Below are 14,393 nucleotides of genomic sequence, written 5' to 3'. Positions count from 1 at the left end.
TATATGCACACACATCCACACATACTTTTAAATTTCTAATAGAATTATTTTGTTTTTCTTTTAGATATTTACTATATTGTGACTGATTCATTTCTAATCGGTACTACGAGAACGAGGTATTACCTCTTCACAGTAAATGGAAGTCAGAAAAGACAAGGTTAGTATCTCACTTCACTTCTATTGTTCTTCGTACCACTATTCTATTTATCTATCCTATCACACATATTATTTCTATGCCATTCACTTGTCTTCAGCAAACTGATGCATGAAAGCCTCATTATGTCATTGCCTAATGTTAGCTTAGATCTATCGATTCAACATACACAGGTCAACTATGTGCTGGATTGGATGGTTTCATTGTCATGTGATTAGCTCCAGTCATTGGTACTGAGGTGAAATTTGAACTCAGAACACAATGTTGGGACAGATATCACAAGGTATGTCATCTGATGTTTTAAAAATAGTCGCAATCCACTACAATGGGCATATACTTTATCAACTCCAGAATAATGAAAGAGATATTTGAACTCAAGGTGCTGAGATCCAGGACATACACTACATAGCAATCTATCTAGCAATCTCCTGACTTCATTTTGTTTTGTTTTGTTTTTTCCCTCCATTACTCGCTATTACTTGAATGTAAAAGGTTATTCACAGTTATACTGATGCCAAAGAATGAAAGGCTAAAGTGGCCTTGCAAATGTTCTCTGTATTCTTAATACCAAGATCCGTTAACTGGATAAGCAAATCCCTGTACTTAGCTACCAGCTTCTGGAGGAATTCTAAGAAGGTTACAGCTGCAATCATCTCATGTAATATGATAGAAGCATTGTGAAGTTGAGAGCACACTCGCATTCCAACACTTTCTTCCATAGGTAGTAAGCTCCTTGGAATGTGTCTTTGAGACTGAATGTTTAGTGAGATTATTGCAGCATAGGTGTTTTTACCAAAAAAAAAAAAAATAATAATAATTAATTCCTCTACACAGGTGAGTGTGGTTTTGTTGTAAAATATTTAACATTCTTGTCTAATGGGCCTCTGTTTCAGAGAAGGAAAATTTAAAGATTTAAATTTTCACTTTATGTTTATTACAGAAGAATGAAAGGAATTATGGTAAAACCTTGTATATATTCTGTAAGCTACTGTTTTGTTCAGAAACTATCTACAATTCCTGTGTATTCCATGGGAATGTATAAGATTCTCAATATTTATTGATTTAGATTTAGAAAATGGTTATTCCTGTGTCCATGTCTAAGAAAACTTTTCTTTATTTCATTCTTGAAGTTTGAAAATTGTTGGAAATTTCCTGGTAGTGAGGAGCAATTAGTTCCATATTTTAAGATTTTCCTTCTTTCTATCCATGATGCATTCTCAATTCCTGAGAGAGAGTCACTCAAGTGCCATTGTGGAATATCACATGTCTTAGATATTCAAACATGGGATCGGCTCAGGTTTAGATGACCACAGCTAATTTCTTACAAAGAATCAGCCCCGCTTATGGACTGGTACTCTATTGATACCCAGAAAGATGAAAAGTGACTCAGAGACAAGAGAGATGGAAGAATACTGCAAAGAATTCTACCCAAACTTTAACTAGTAACTATCAATTTGTCAAAGAATTAACTATAAATCTAAAATATAACTTCTAAAGATAAAAAGAGGTTGAAGCAGTTGCTTGTATTTGAAATATATTTACAAGACATTAACTCACCATTGTGTAAAGTTAATCTAAATAGAATCTTTAATGAGCAGCCAAAGCAACTGGAACCATTATTTTCACATTAGTGACAACCACAGTACTCAGTAGGTTCAGCCAATGAGAGTACATTTATGTGCTTATTCTGTCTGTTAGGAACAGCATCAAATCTCCCTCAAAGCCCAATGTGTCATAATCCTTTTGTTACCATATTTTTGTTGAAACAAATTGCCTTTGTTTCTGTCAATTTTGAAATTAAGAAGTTAGTAAACAACTTTGTCATTATTAATCTGGCATTTGGAACATAAATTTACTCGAAATTTTGATGGAAGGTTTTAATTGAGATGACTTTAAAACAGGAAGTTTATATCATAGTACAAGAGGTTGTCTCAAAAGGGCTGGCATCAAAAAGGTTAAAGAATGAAAAACGACATTGGATAATGTAGTTGTCAATGCCACACATCTCACACAGAAATGATGAAATGGTCACATCTGGAAGATCTCAGATAAAATGTTAGCTTTGTCAGGGTTAAGGTGCCAAACAGTAACTACCATTCAACACCTAGTACTGGTTCTTGTTTATTTATGAATTTTAAACAAAAATTTGTATCGAAATAAAAGCACATAATATATTCCTATAGTTTAAGTATGTACTCTTCTGCCTCCACCAACACCACCACCATTTCCATCACCACCATCATCATCATGACTACCACCACCACCACTACAACACAATTGTTTATGTTCATTTGTTGTCAGATTCTGTTAATATGACTGCAAGAAGGGAATTGCTTTTCGTTAGTAGAACATAGTTAAATAAATATTCACATGCGCGCACACACATACATACGCATGCATGCATAGACACACACACATGTACATGCACACATATCCACACACATGCATACAGACACTCACACAGACACACAGATATTCACACACACATTATATAAATAAAGTATTTTTGGTAAATGTGTCTAAATACATACATATTTTCAAGAACAACTTGCAATTCTTGTGTTAGCACACAGTATAAATATATTCAGTTATTAATATTCCTCGTAGTATATAAACAATATTAGACAAATTGAATATTGCATTGAGCTGGGAAAATACTTGCTATTAATTAAGCAATAGTTTAAGATCCAGACAAGAGTCTCTTAAAAGCCAAACTCATGCGTTAACCCATCACTTTCGGTTTGGTACATGCACAAACACTTTTGCATGATAATTTTCCTCAAATAGTGAAGTGACTTACAAGGAAGGCAGTGAATTGGCTGCAATGTTAGAGTGTTGGAAAGAATGCCTGGTGGTGTTTGTTCTGACTACATACACTCTGGGTTCAAATCCTGTCAAGGTCAAATTCACCTTCCATTTCTTTTGATGTCAGTAAAGAAAATGTATCAATCCACTGCTGTGATTGATGCCAAAGGGTCGAGCAAAAGACAAACATATAGTGTAAGCATATGACTTGTAAATACATAGTGAGAGCCAGACATCTTTCATATGGTCGTTTGATGTTCTAGAAATAACAGCTAAAACTTTGTCAGATTACATTCTTCAAAAAAATAAATAAATTAATAGCATGTTGAGTAATATGGTCTTTGCTGTTTTTGCATGTAAGACAAAGGCATGATGGTCATGGATGAAATGTCTTTTGACCAAAGTTCTACTCAATCAGAGTGGACCTAGAATTAAACAACAACAAAGACAACAATAACATCTCCTCAAAATAAAATTAAAATTGGCACTGGGGGGAGGCAGTGGAGGAAGAAAATAAAATGCAAGAAGAATTAAATGTGAAAACAACAATAAAATTCTTGTTTATGTGCATATATATATATATATATACAAACACATATGTGTATATTTTATACATACACATTAGCATATATGTGTGTGTGTGTGTGTGTGTGTGTGTGTATACAGGGTGCAGACGGTGTTCATTCACATGATGACTATTTCAGGAAAAATAAAACAATATTTTTATTTTTTGAGATATATTCATGAAATTTAGTTCAGTTTGTGTTCATGACATGCTCTTTCAATCTCACTCAATGAACCCACTTTTGGCCTCGATGACAGCCACAGGCTTTCATCACTATTTCTTGTTTTAGGCCCTGAAGACCCTGGTGATCCTGGTTCTCAGCTCATCCTGGATTTGTTAGTTTCTCATTCTAGTGTGCTCCACATAAAAAAAGTAGTCAATGAGGTTGCAGTCAGTTGGAAGGTCAAATGGCAGGTGCTGTGTGATCAAAGAAATTCTCCAACAACTGTGTCTGGGTCTTCCGGCTCATGTAGTAGGGCACAGAGTCTTGTTGGCACACATATGGCCACCCAGTCAATTCAGAGCTTCACTACCTCACCCAGAACACGAATGTAGCTGTCAATGTCTGGACTGAGGCTCTCAGGGTAGAAGTGGGACGACATGACATCACTTTCATTGCTGATGACACTGAAGATCATTATTGTTGCTGGAAATTTCATCAATGTGACTCTAGGCATGTCCTTGCCTGAGACAGGGAGTCACCTGCTGTTCTGGGAATTGATCTTCCAGTCTTTGCATAAATTCTTCTCATCACAGGAGAATCACAGCATGTTTGACTCCAGTAAGTGTTGCAACATGTTGATCAGCCTCTTGCTGTATTTAAGTTGCTTTTCCTGCATCAGAAATTGTCCCTTCATTTTGTATGAAAATTAGGGAATGTCCTCATGCACCAGTAGCCTGATAAACTTTTCATCCACACCTTTCTTCCTTGCTGTGGGATCCTGGGTTCTCCTCTCTGCTGTCACCTCATAGTCAAATCTAGAGTTGCCCGGTTCCTTTCTGACCTTTTCCTTCTGCTGACGTTGTGGACATCTGAAATTTCCTAGTTTGTCCTTTTGGTGCAAATTCCAAGGAGGATTTCATGCCTCTTCCACAAATTGGTGGAGTTCAAAATTTTCCATTGTCAATTATTATGCAAAAAGAATAAAGCAAAAATGTTCATTGTTTTTAAGAAGAAAAAGACCAACAACAAAAGTAAAAAAAAAAAATAATGCATAAAATTAGCAGTTGAAAATTGCAAACAAATACCATCTACATCTTGTGCATATATATATATATATATATATATATATATATATATATATATACACAAAAAGGTAGATAGGTAGGTAAGCAGGCAGGCAGGCAGCTTCTCTGCTTTCTCAACATCTTCTCATCTCCATGAACACCACACTTCTCTTTTCCTCAGTTGTGTATATGTGTATGTTTGTATACACACACACACACACACACACACATACTCACGCACACACATATATACATATATACAGACAAAGAATATAGAACAAATGAAAATACTTTGGCAGAAGTCCTGTAAGAACTGGCCAGAAACTGACTCACTTTCAATTGATACAATGGAATAGTGTCGTACTGGTAAGCAGATCATAAATGTATGATGAAATAACTTTGACATAGAACAAAAGCTGATGTATATGTGTGCTGTGAAATATTATTAGATCTCATCTACAATCAAATTGTTTTATGTGCATGTGTGTGTGTGTGTGTGTGAGGCATATGCTATATATGTCAGGGCATGTGCTAGAAGTACATAAATTCCCAGAAAATGCCACAGACAGTTATAAAATAAAATGTCAGCGATTTAATTTATCACTTTAAGACAATACAAAAAAAATACAATGTATACTTACATGTGTGTGTGTGTGTGTGTGTGCATACAAATGTATATATGTATATATGTATGTGCATATGTGTGTGTGTATACAAATGTGTGTGTGTGTATGAAGAGTTCCTCTTACTTGTCAGGTGGATGGATGGATGGATGAATTAGCTACCAAATCTTTTTTGCAGTCATAAATCTGGGATTCACAGTTCTAATTGTTCAAACGTCAGGAAGTCTAACAGTAAGCAAAATATTTCAAAACACGCCAAATTATGATTCGTTATTAGTTACCAAATGATTCATTGGAAGATAGATTATCATTACCATCTGATCATTATTAATCATTACCAACTGATCATAATCATCTATCATTACCAGTCAATCATTACCATCTGATCATTATCATATGTACAAGCACAGGATATTTTCATCTCTTCTCTCCCATGTGCAAAAACAAAAAAAAAAAAGAAAGAATAGAGACCATGTGTGAAAAATTATTATGTACAGAGGAACCGACTGTGATTTATGAACTTTTAATGTTGTTGAATGAATCTGGAGATATTTTTGTCTTGAAGCAGTTCTTTAGATTATAGAAATTTATGGTGGATGCAATAGAATTTGCCTACCAGTTGGTTGTGCGGAATCCCTTGTGAAATAATGATGGAAGTGTCTGTAACACTGTGACTTTCTCACAAATACTGGTGGCACAAAAAGCACCCAGTACACCCTGCAAAGTGGTTGGGGGTCATGTAGAAACCATTCCAAAGCAACTATACATACAAGCACAATGCAATGTTTGGACCTGTTGGGCTCCATTAAACTGTCCAACCCATACCAGCGAACGAAGTAGATGTTAAAAGAGGAGGATAAAGAGGACGAGCAGGAGGAGGAGGATTATATATTTATTTATCTCAGTGTGTCTGTCTGTCTGTCTGTTAACATTTGTGCTTCTCTGAAAATCAGTGAACTTAAAAGCAGTGATGTCATTTCCTAGATTTCAACAACTTGTCATATGGTAGTAGCTCTGTTTAGAAAATGTGTATAATATGAGGTCCCTAACTTGAAAAACAGGTAAGAATTAATTAAAGGGTATCCAGTTGTAAAACAATATTTCAATGACATATTCATCTAACCCAGGCATTCTCAATCATTTTTTAAACTATGAACCCCTTTGATTACTATTTTATTCTGGTGGACCCCACCAGAGCCATTCAATGTTTAAAGATTAGTTTTATAGAAACTTCTTTCAAAATTCCTATTTTGTTTTTCACACATTTAACTTGTGTAGGTTGATCTATGGAAAATGTTAGAGAAAGAAATCTGTTTCTTGCAATAAATACCAATAAATACATTGAAAGCCATTTTTTTCAGAGGCATTTAAAATATTGTGGATCACCAGTTTACTGTTTTATTATGTGAACTCCCCAGCCAAAAAAATCTTATAGGGACCCCCAGGGGCCATATGAACCCCCAGAACCACTGACTCATGTTAGCATGAAGAAACAGATGCAAAAGCAATCAAATAAATGAATGATGTGTATATAATCTATGTGTTCATTTAATTGTTGGTGCATAGATTTAAAGAAAAGATTATATGGCAGTCTTAAATTGAGGCATGTTTAATATTTTTCACCATCTTGATCAGAGCTTCATGTTCAAAATGTAATGATCTTTACATTTCACCCTAGAAAAATGGTTTTGCTCTTAAAAATAGATGGTGACATACAGATTATACAGTGATTGAAGTCACAAAAGACATCAGTCACTCCAGTGATACCACATAACGTCTCTGTCCAGTTATTACACTCCCTCCTATGTTTATAACACCACACCACTAACAAAATATACATAATACAATCTCTTGTATCACAAGAGGTGTTCTATATTTGTTATACAACACTAAAAACAATCCTGGTTCATACACTTGATAGTGTCTCTGCACATTCTCTGCATACATTCATGGCTTTACAACATCATACAGCTAACTCACACAACTTACAGTGTAGCAATAATCTGTCTCTCACCACACACACACACACACACACACACACACACACACACACAGACGCATCACCAACACATATACCAAATGGTGACCACTGCTCTTCTCTTTCCACTGACATATTCTCCAATCACTACATCTCCTCCACTGCCATACAGCATTCACTATTGACACACGTACACAATGTACACTTTCTCCAGCCATAACAGCTCTTTTCTCTCTCTCTCACTCTCTCTCTTCTCTTGTTACACTGCATAACACAGCTGATGTACTTTCTCTGGTCAGTAGGAACACTACCTCCTCCACCATACTGCAGCAACATCACAGCATCACCAATACATACAGACAATACATTCCCTACAGGTGTTTTAGGTTTACAGTTGCAGCAAAAATATCTCTTCCTTAAGATCCCTTCCATCCAATTCTTCACATTCCTCACACACTCCAATAACCAGGTGTACAGGAAGAACTTCTATGTAAGGCAATATATAAATACATTCCTGTGAATCATCCTGCCCAAACTCACATTCTTTAATCCTTGCTATCCAGTTAGCTTCTAGTGTTTACTCACTCAACATCCATATCTGGTTGTGCTTATCCACACATACATACATTCTCTCTCTCTCTCTCTCTCTCTCTCTATATATATATATATATATATATATATATATATATATATATATATATATACACACACACACATACATACACATACATAAATATATATATGCATTATATATATGTAGATAGATAGATAGATATCTATACAAGCTACTTTAATGCTATCAAGAATTACATACTCTGCGTGTGTGTGTGTGTGTGTGTGTGTGTGTGTTCGCATGTGCCTCTGCATATTTAGTATGTAAAGTGTCTATAAACAAACAACATCCACAGGTTACATACAACTACGTCCCATCTTAAGCTCTGTGTATCAAAGCCAACATCTACATTAAGTGTTGATCTCAGTACTAGGCCTAGTTTGATGATGATGATGATGATGATGATGATGATGACAATGATAACAACAACAGTAATAATAATAATAATAATAATAATAATAATAATAATAATAATAAAAGCAGTAACAAACCACAATAATAATTATGATAATAATGATAAAAATATCAACAGCAACAATAGGAACAATAATAACACCATCAGCAACAATCACAATAACAATAACAATAATAACAATTTTCATAAAATATCTCACCTTTGACCTTTCCCTGCTGCTCACCATTCAAAATAGCATTAGCAGTGAAAAGTTATTATCAGTATTAATCTAAATCTGCACAGATTCTTTTAGCCACTAAACCAGATTAACATAATCTGCTCTTATAGACTAAAGAGTTCATCAACTTTTCAACCTATGTAATGTTTCTTGGAATTAATTTCCTAGATGCCACGTTAGTTTAGCACGAGCTGCTAAAATGACTGCAATGTTTTAATTGGAATTCTTACAGTCTGGTTAGAATCTTAAATTATATTTGTATATTGTTACTATAAATAAATGTGTACCTGCTTCTGTATGTGTGTGTGTGTGTGTGTGCGTGCACATATTTGTATATAGGTATGTGTGTGTGCTTGTGTTATATGCATATATTTGTGTTTTATATATATATATCTCATCATCATCATCATCATTTAACAGCCACCTTCCATCACGGCATATATTGGACAGTTTGACAAGAGCTGGCCAGGTAGAAGGCTACACCAGGTTAATATATATGTGTGTGAGATGTTTTTAAAATCTTATTTTGAGTTTATTCCAGTCTGTTTTCTTTATGGTTTATTTTTCATATTATGAAGCTTCAACTCTCCTGCAAGTCTTATGGTAACTGTTCTGACTCTTCACATTAAGAATTCATATTCTAAAATTTTGAATTCAGACTTCAACTTTGCCTTTCATTCTTTCAAGCTTGATAAAATAAAATAGCAGCCAGGCCCAAGGATCAATAGAATCTAACATACTGCTTCTGGTGGTATTTCTTCTGCAATTCACTATAGACCTGCTTGACTTGATTAGACCTGCCAAGAGCAAAATTCCCTCCTGGTGTAGCTCTTTGGGTACTAAAAGTACACCCCCCCACCCACCCACCCACCCACTCTTACAATCAAAATAAGAATTTTTCAATAATGCTTCTTTTCTGCTGGTATTTTGTAATATTGTCACACTCCAATGCATGAATGTCCCAACTCTATGCTTGACAGTGAAAAAACTGTATTTACTTGGTTCTTCCCAAACTTCATATTTCTTTAGTTACTCAGAGTATTCCACCTCATTACACACTTTTATTGATTTCTGATGTGAAGGCTATTATCCTTTGCCACAATCCAGAATTCTTTAGCCTTGTCTTTGAGGTCTACATTTCCTGGCCAGTGTTATGATTTTTCTCAATCTATTCTAACTCTATTCACACTTTTCAGGCTCTGACTATGTAAAAGGCTTTCTTACTATTGCTTTGAATAAGCCATTCTCTCTTTTCCATGTTTATCTCCACCAAGGAAGGAGGTTATGTTTTCATCGGTGTTGGCTTGTCCGTCTGTCTGTGTGCAAAATAACTCAAAAGGTTGTGAATAGTATTTTATGAAACTTGCAGGAAAATTTGGTAATGACACAAGGAACAGATGATGAAATTTTGGTAATGATTTGGGAATTTTTATGGATTCTTGAAGGATTTTTCATTTGTTATATTTACTTTACATGAAGTATTACAATGTTACATTCTTTGATTATCTCCCTTGAAAACACGTTCATCGTTTCCATGTAACCTATGGTGGCATTGCTGTTTCCAAAGTTTATTTTCGTTTCTCTATTAGTAATTTTACCCGCATATTTATCTTAAAATGAGCTTAAAATTGGTGGAGGTCTGTGTTCTCTGAGTGCTTTTCTAGTTTTAGCTAAGTTTCTAGTTTTCACAATATCTGTTGGAGGTCTTCCTCTCTTTACTGTCTGCCATTTCAACCTGTATTTGTTGGTTTCCTTCAAAACAGAAAATCATTTTTTAATGTTTTGATGATATTTGTGTTAGTTTTTGATAATTCTTTATTAGCTATTTTGACATTCTTTCAAAATCATCATTTAATGTCCATCTTCCTTGCTAGCATGGGTTGGATGGTTTGACTGGAACTGGTAAGCCAGAGGAATGCACCAAGCTCATTATCTATTTTGACGAGCATTTTACAGCTGGATGCCCTTCCTAATGCTTACCAGCTTACAGAATGGACTGGATATTTTTTATGTAGCACCAGTACCAGCAAGGTCTCAAAGTAAGTTACATGACAAAAATCCCTCAGGAGGAGTGGAGTTATTGAAGGAGGTGGTTTTGTGCCAGGTGATGAGAGGTGAGAGTATAAACAGGGGGACAGAATAGACACCCTCTGCTGTAGAATAGATTCATGGTTACCCCAGCTGGAGAGAAAGAGAGAGAGAGGGTGAAAGAGGCGATAGTGATGTACTAAGGTATACTCTCTAGATACAAGGATGTGAATATAAATGGAATGGTAGAGGATTGCCCAGGGGTGCATGAAAAAGGAGTTAACAAAATTGCAAAAAGTGGGAAGAGTTTCTTATGCATCCATTTAGCCTTTGCTTTGTTCATTTAGTATCCAGTTGAAAGTATTCCAACTATAATTTACTGCTGGACTAGTATAACTATTGATGTCTGTTATTTTATCTCTCTTTTACATTTTAGCTGGTTTAAGTATTAATTTAATACATATAATATTTCTTTCCCTTATTGATCCAATTCATTGATTCCTAAGTATTTGTGAGTATGTGTTTGATCTAATTCTTTTGTTTCTGATTATTCATCTCGCATCATATTAATGTTCCTAATTAATTTTCCTTTCTTCAGACTGACCTTGGTACTTTTTTTTCTAATGTGAATTGGATATAAATTTCTCCAAGTAACACACACATTTTTTGTAGCAGTTTTTCTAGTTGCTTTTTATCTAAAACATATAACTTGGAGTTGTCCATACACAAATGTTTGATTGTCCCTTTATAGCATATAATGGTTTAATTATGGGATTTAAAGATGATAGCACCAAGTACATAAAGAATAGAGAGATGTAGACCCTTGAAATATTCCTCTTCCAATAGAGATGCAGTTGATTTTTACAGTTACCCCATTTTGTCAATTTCTGCAGAATTGTCTGTCACTTTTTTATGCGTTTAATATACCTGATTATTACCTCCTTATCCTTAGTTAACATTTCCAGCAGCCTCATTTAGGGTCCATTGTCAAAGGCAATCTGGCTTGATCAATCTATGACAGTCAAAGAAAAAAGTAATGTAGTCTAGCTAAATCCAAAGACACAGTCTTCAGTGAAGTGACAGTATTAATGGTAATAATAAATGTAAAGCTAAGGTTAAATGAAAAGCCTAGAGGGAAATTAATAAATTATGTCATAAGTGAAATCTCAAGACACCATCTTCTATAGTGTGACAGTGCAACTAATTAATTAATAATAATAATAATAATAATAATAATAATAATAACAGCAATAGGAACAATAACAATAACATTAAACTTAACTTCAGTCAAATGGAGACCTTTAGATTACTTTTAATCCTAAATCCCATTTGTACACATAATTGCCAGCTTCTATGTTATGCATTAGATAAATTTAGCTCCGATAATATACTTTATTTCTTGCAAACCTTTATACTTTTAAGTAACTCTTACCATATTTATAGGGAAGATTTTGGATACTTTTCTTGCTATTTCCATTATTCTAAGGAACTATGCTATGCTACAGTTATCAAAGGATAACATTGGATCAATGAAGTGTGTTGCTTTTAGGATTTTTTTTTCTATTCCTTCTCCACTTCTTCCTCCTCCTCTTCCTACTCCTTTTTCTCCTCCTCCTCTTCCTCCTCAATGCAATTTCAGTTGTCTGTTGTACAAAAATGCCTATCACAAACATTTTCAGGGGTTTGGAGTTTTTTTTTTTTTTTTTTGAGGTCTTTTTATTATTCTTCTATTTGTGTTTTCTTTGAAGCCTGAATGATTCATCTAAAATTATTCTGAGATATTCTGCAAAGGATTATGGATATATTTTTTTACAAACTGTTTTACAGTAATGTTTATGTTTCATTCTTTCTTTTTTCTTTTTCTTTTTGTGAGAGTCCAAAGAAAATGCACTCTATTTTGTGGAAGCAATGCTGACTTTTTTGTACTATTAATGAATCATGTGAAAAACCGATAGATACTAAAAAAAAAAAGATTAAAGAAAACAAAACAAATGTTGACTCTGTAAACAAAATGTTACATTTTTACCAATTTCCAGAAGAAATAAAACTTTTTATACAATTGAAACCAAACTACATGTACAATGTTACCTTTCTGAAATAAACGATTCACATTATTTCTTGTTTTGCAGTATCATGAACAGGATAATTTCAATGGCTGTGGGTATGACACGGAGAATATCTACCAGGAGATTGCTGAAGATCGGTTAGCACCACTACTGAGCCAAGATGTGTACGCTATGGATGAAAGAATCTACCACGAGCCACATCATTCCGGTGTCTTGGCCCATCCCCAGCAAGGGGAGAATTTATATTCTGTATGTAATGTAGGCAGTGCAAACATACCTACACAGACCCATGGTAACAACATACACTGCCAGGAGTACTCACTCTCAGGAGGCTATTACCATTCCAAAATGGTTACAGTTACACCATCTGAGCCACGATCTAAAAAACATTTTGAATCTGCTAAATGTCCCACAGCTGCTGCACCTGATAACAGTACTGTACGCTGCGAAAATTGCACCTACACTTTGCTGGATTTTAAACGTCAGCTGATGCAGTTGATGGGCTCAGATGCTAGAATTGCAAAGGTAAGTGCCTCTTATTTTACTATAGAATATTGTCTGTTTATGAGTTAATTTTAACAAATGCGTATTGAGAGAGAGGGAGAGAATATGGTTGACCAAATCAACTAAAGAATAGACAATCCTTTTTACTGTAGGCACAAGTCCTAAAATTTTGGGGGCAGAGGACAAGTTGATGACATCGACACCAGTGCTCAACTGGTACTTATTTTGTTGACCCCGAAAGAATAACAAACAAAGTCAGTCTCGGCAGGCTTTAAACTCAGAACATAAAAGTAGACAAAATGCCGCTAAGAATTATGCCCAGCGTGCTAACAATTCTGCCAGCTCACTGTTTTAGTATGGTTGAGTTAATATTAGCAGCTTTGTATTATAATGTATTGAAAATATGGTTAAGCAAATCAACACAGAGCTTACAAGCATAATTCTTGCAATGTTTTGGCCATGTGTAACTGAAGAACAAATATTGGTCTTCTATGAAAGATATTAAATAAAAGGTGAGTGAATAATAAAGACATTATTAATTCTTTTTATCAAATTTTTTTTAATGAAATATGACAAATATTCATCCTTCATTATATTAATCATTAATGATATATAATCTTTATGATGTAATTAATACTACCTAAGATAGCATTAATTGTGTATATATTTAAGGATCTGATTCATTTGAATCCTGAACACACACACACACACACACACACACACACACACAGCACAAAGCAACATCTCTACAATATTACTTAACCCTCCCAGTTGAGGGGTTCTGTCTTGTAAGGTATTTGGTGATCCTGTCATTACTGGTGCCACATAAAAAGCACCCAGTACATTCTATAAAGTGATTGACATTAGGAAGGGTATCTAGCTATGCAAGAGTCAGCTGAAAAGTTCAGAGGCTGACTGCGACCAAATGAGATTTATTTTCTAACATAGTCCCCTTTGCAGTCCATGCATTTCCTCCATCAGTGTTGCAGCGCTTGGATCCCATTGGTGAAGAGGCTTTTATCTTGTTGTTCAAGAAAGCATCAACAGTAGATATGACATAATCATCACTGTGATACTGGTTCTCAGCCAAGGGTTTCTTTGTGGTGAGGAACAGATGATAGTCAGATGGGGACAAATCAAGAGAATAGGGACAGTGATCAACCTGTTCAATGCCACAGTAGCCATTGAAACAAAGGAC

The 14,393-nt window shown here is 34.8% G+C and overlaps 1 protein-coding gene across 4 annotated transcripts in view; it reads left to right on the top strand.

Annotated features, from left to right (window-relative positions):
- The window catches only part of LOC106872443 (uncharacterized), a 547,002-nt gene that overhangs the window by 156,933 nt on the left and 375,676 nt on the right, over positions 1-14,393 (top strand). For all 4 annotated transcript variants that reach the window (XM_089365395.1, XM_089365396.1, XM_052973789.2 and 1 more), the window contains exons 2-3: positions 65-157; positions 12,755-13,216. In XM_089365395.1, the coding sequence (XP_089221521.1) occupies positions 137-157; positions 12,755-13,216 (483 nt within the window). In that variant the 5' untranslated portion in view covers positions 65-136. The remainder of the gene's footprint in view (positions 1-64; positions 158-12,754; positions 13,217-14,393) is intronic.

The sequence above is a fragment of the Octopus bimaculoides genome, chromosome Z (assembly GCF_046866305.1).
Source record: "Octopus bimaculoides isolate indiv1 chromosome Z, ASM4686630v1, whole genome shotgun sequence".
In the NCBI taxonomy this organism is placed as follows: domain Eukaryota; kingdom Metazoa; phylum Mollusca; class Cephalopoda; order Octopoda; family Octopodidae; genus Octopus; species Octopus bimaculoides.
The sequence above is the reverse complement of the archived record's forward strand: the minus strand, read 5'-3'. Positions and strand labels throughout refer to the sequence as shown.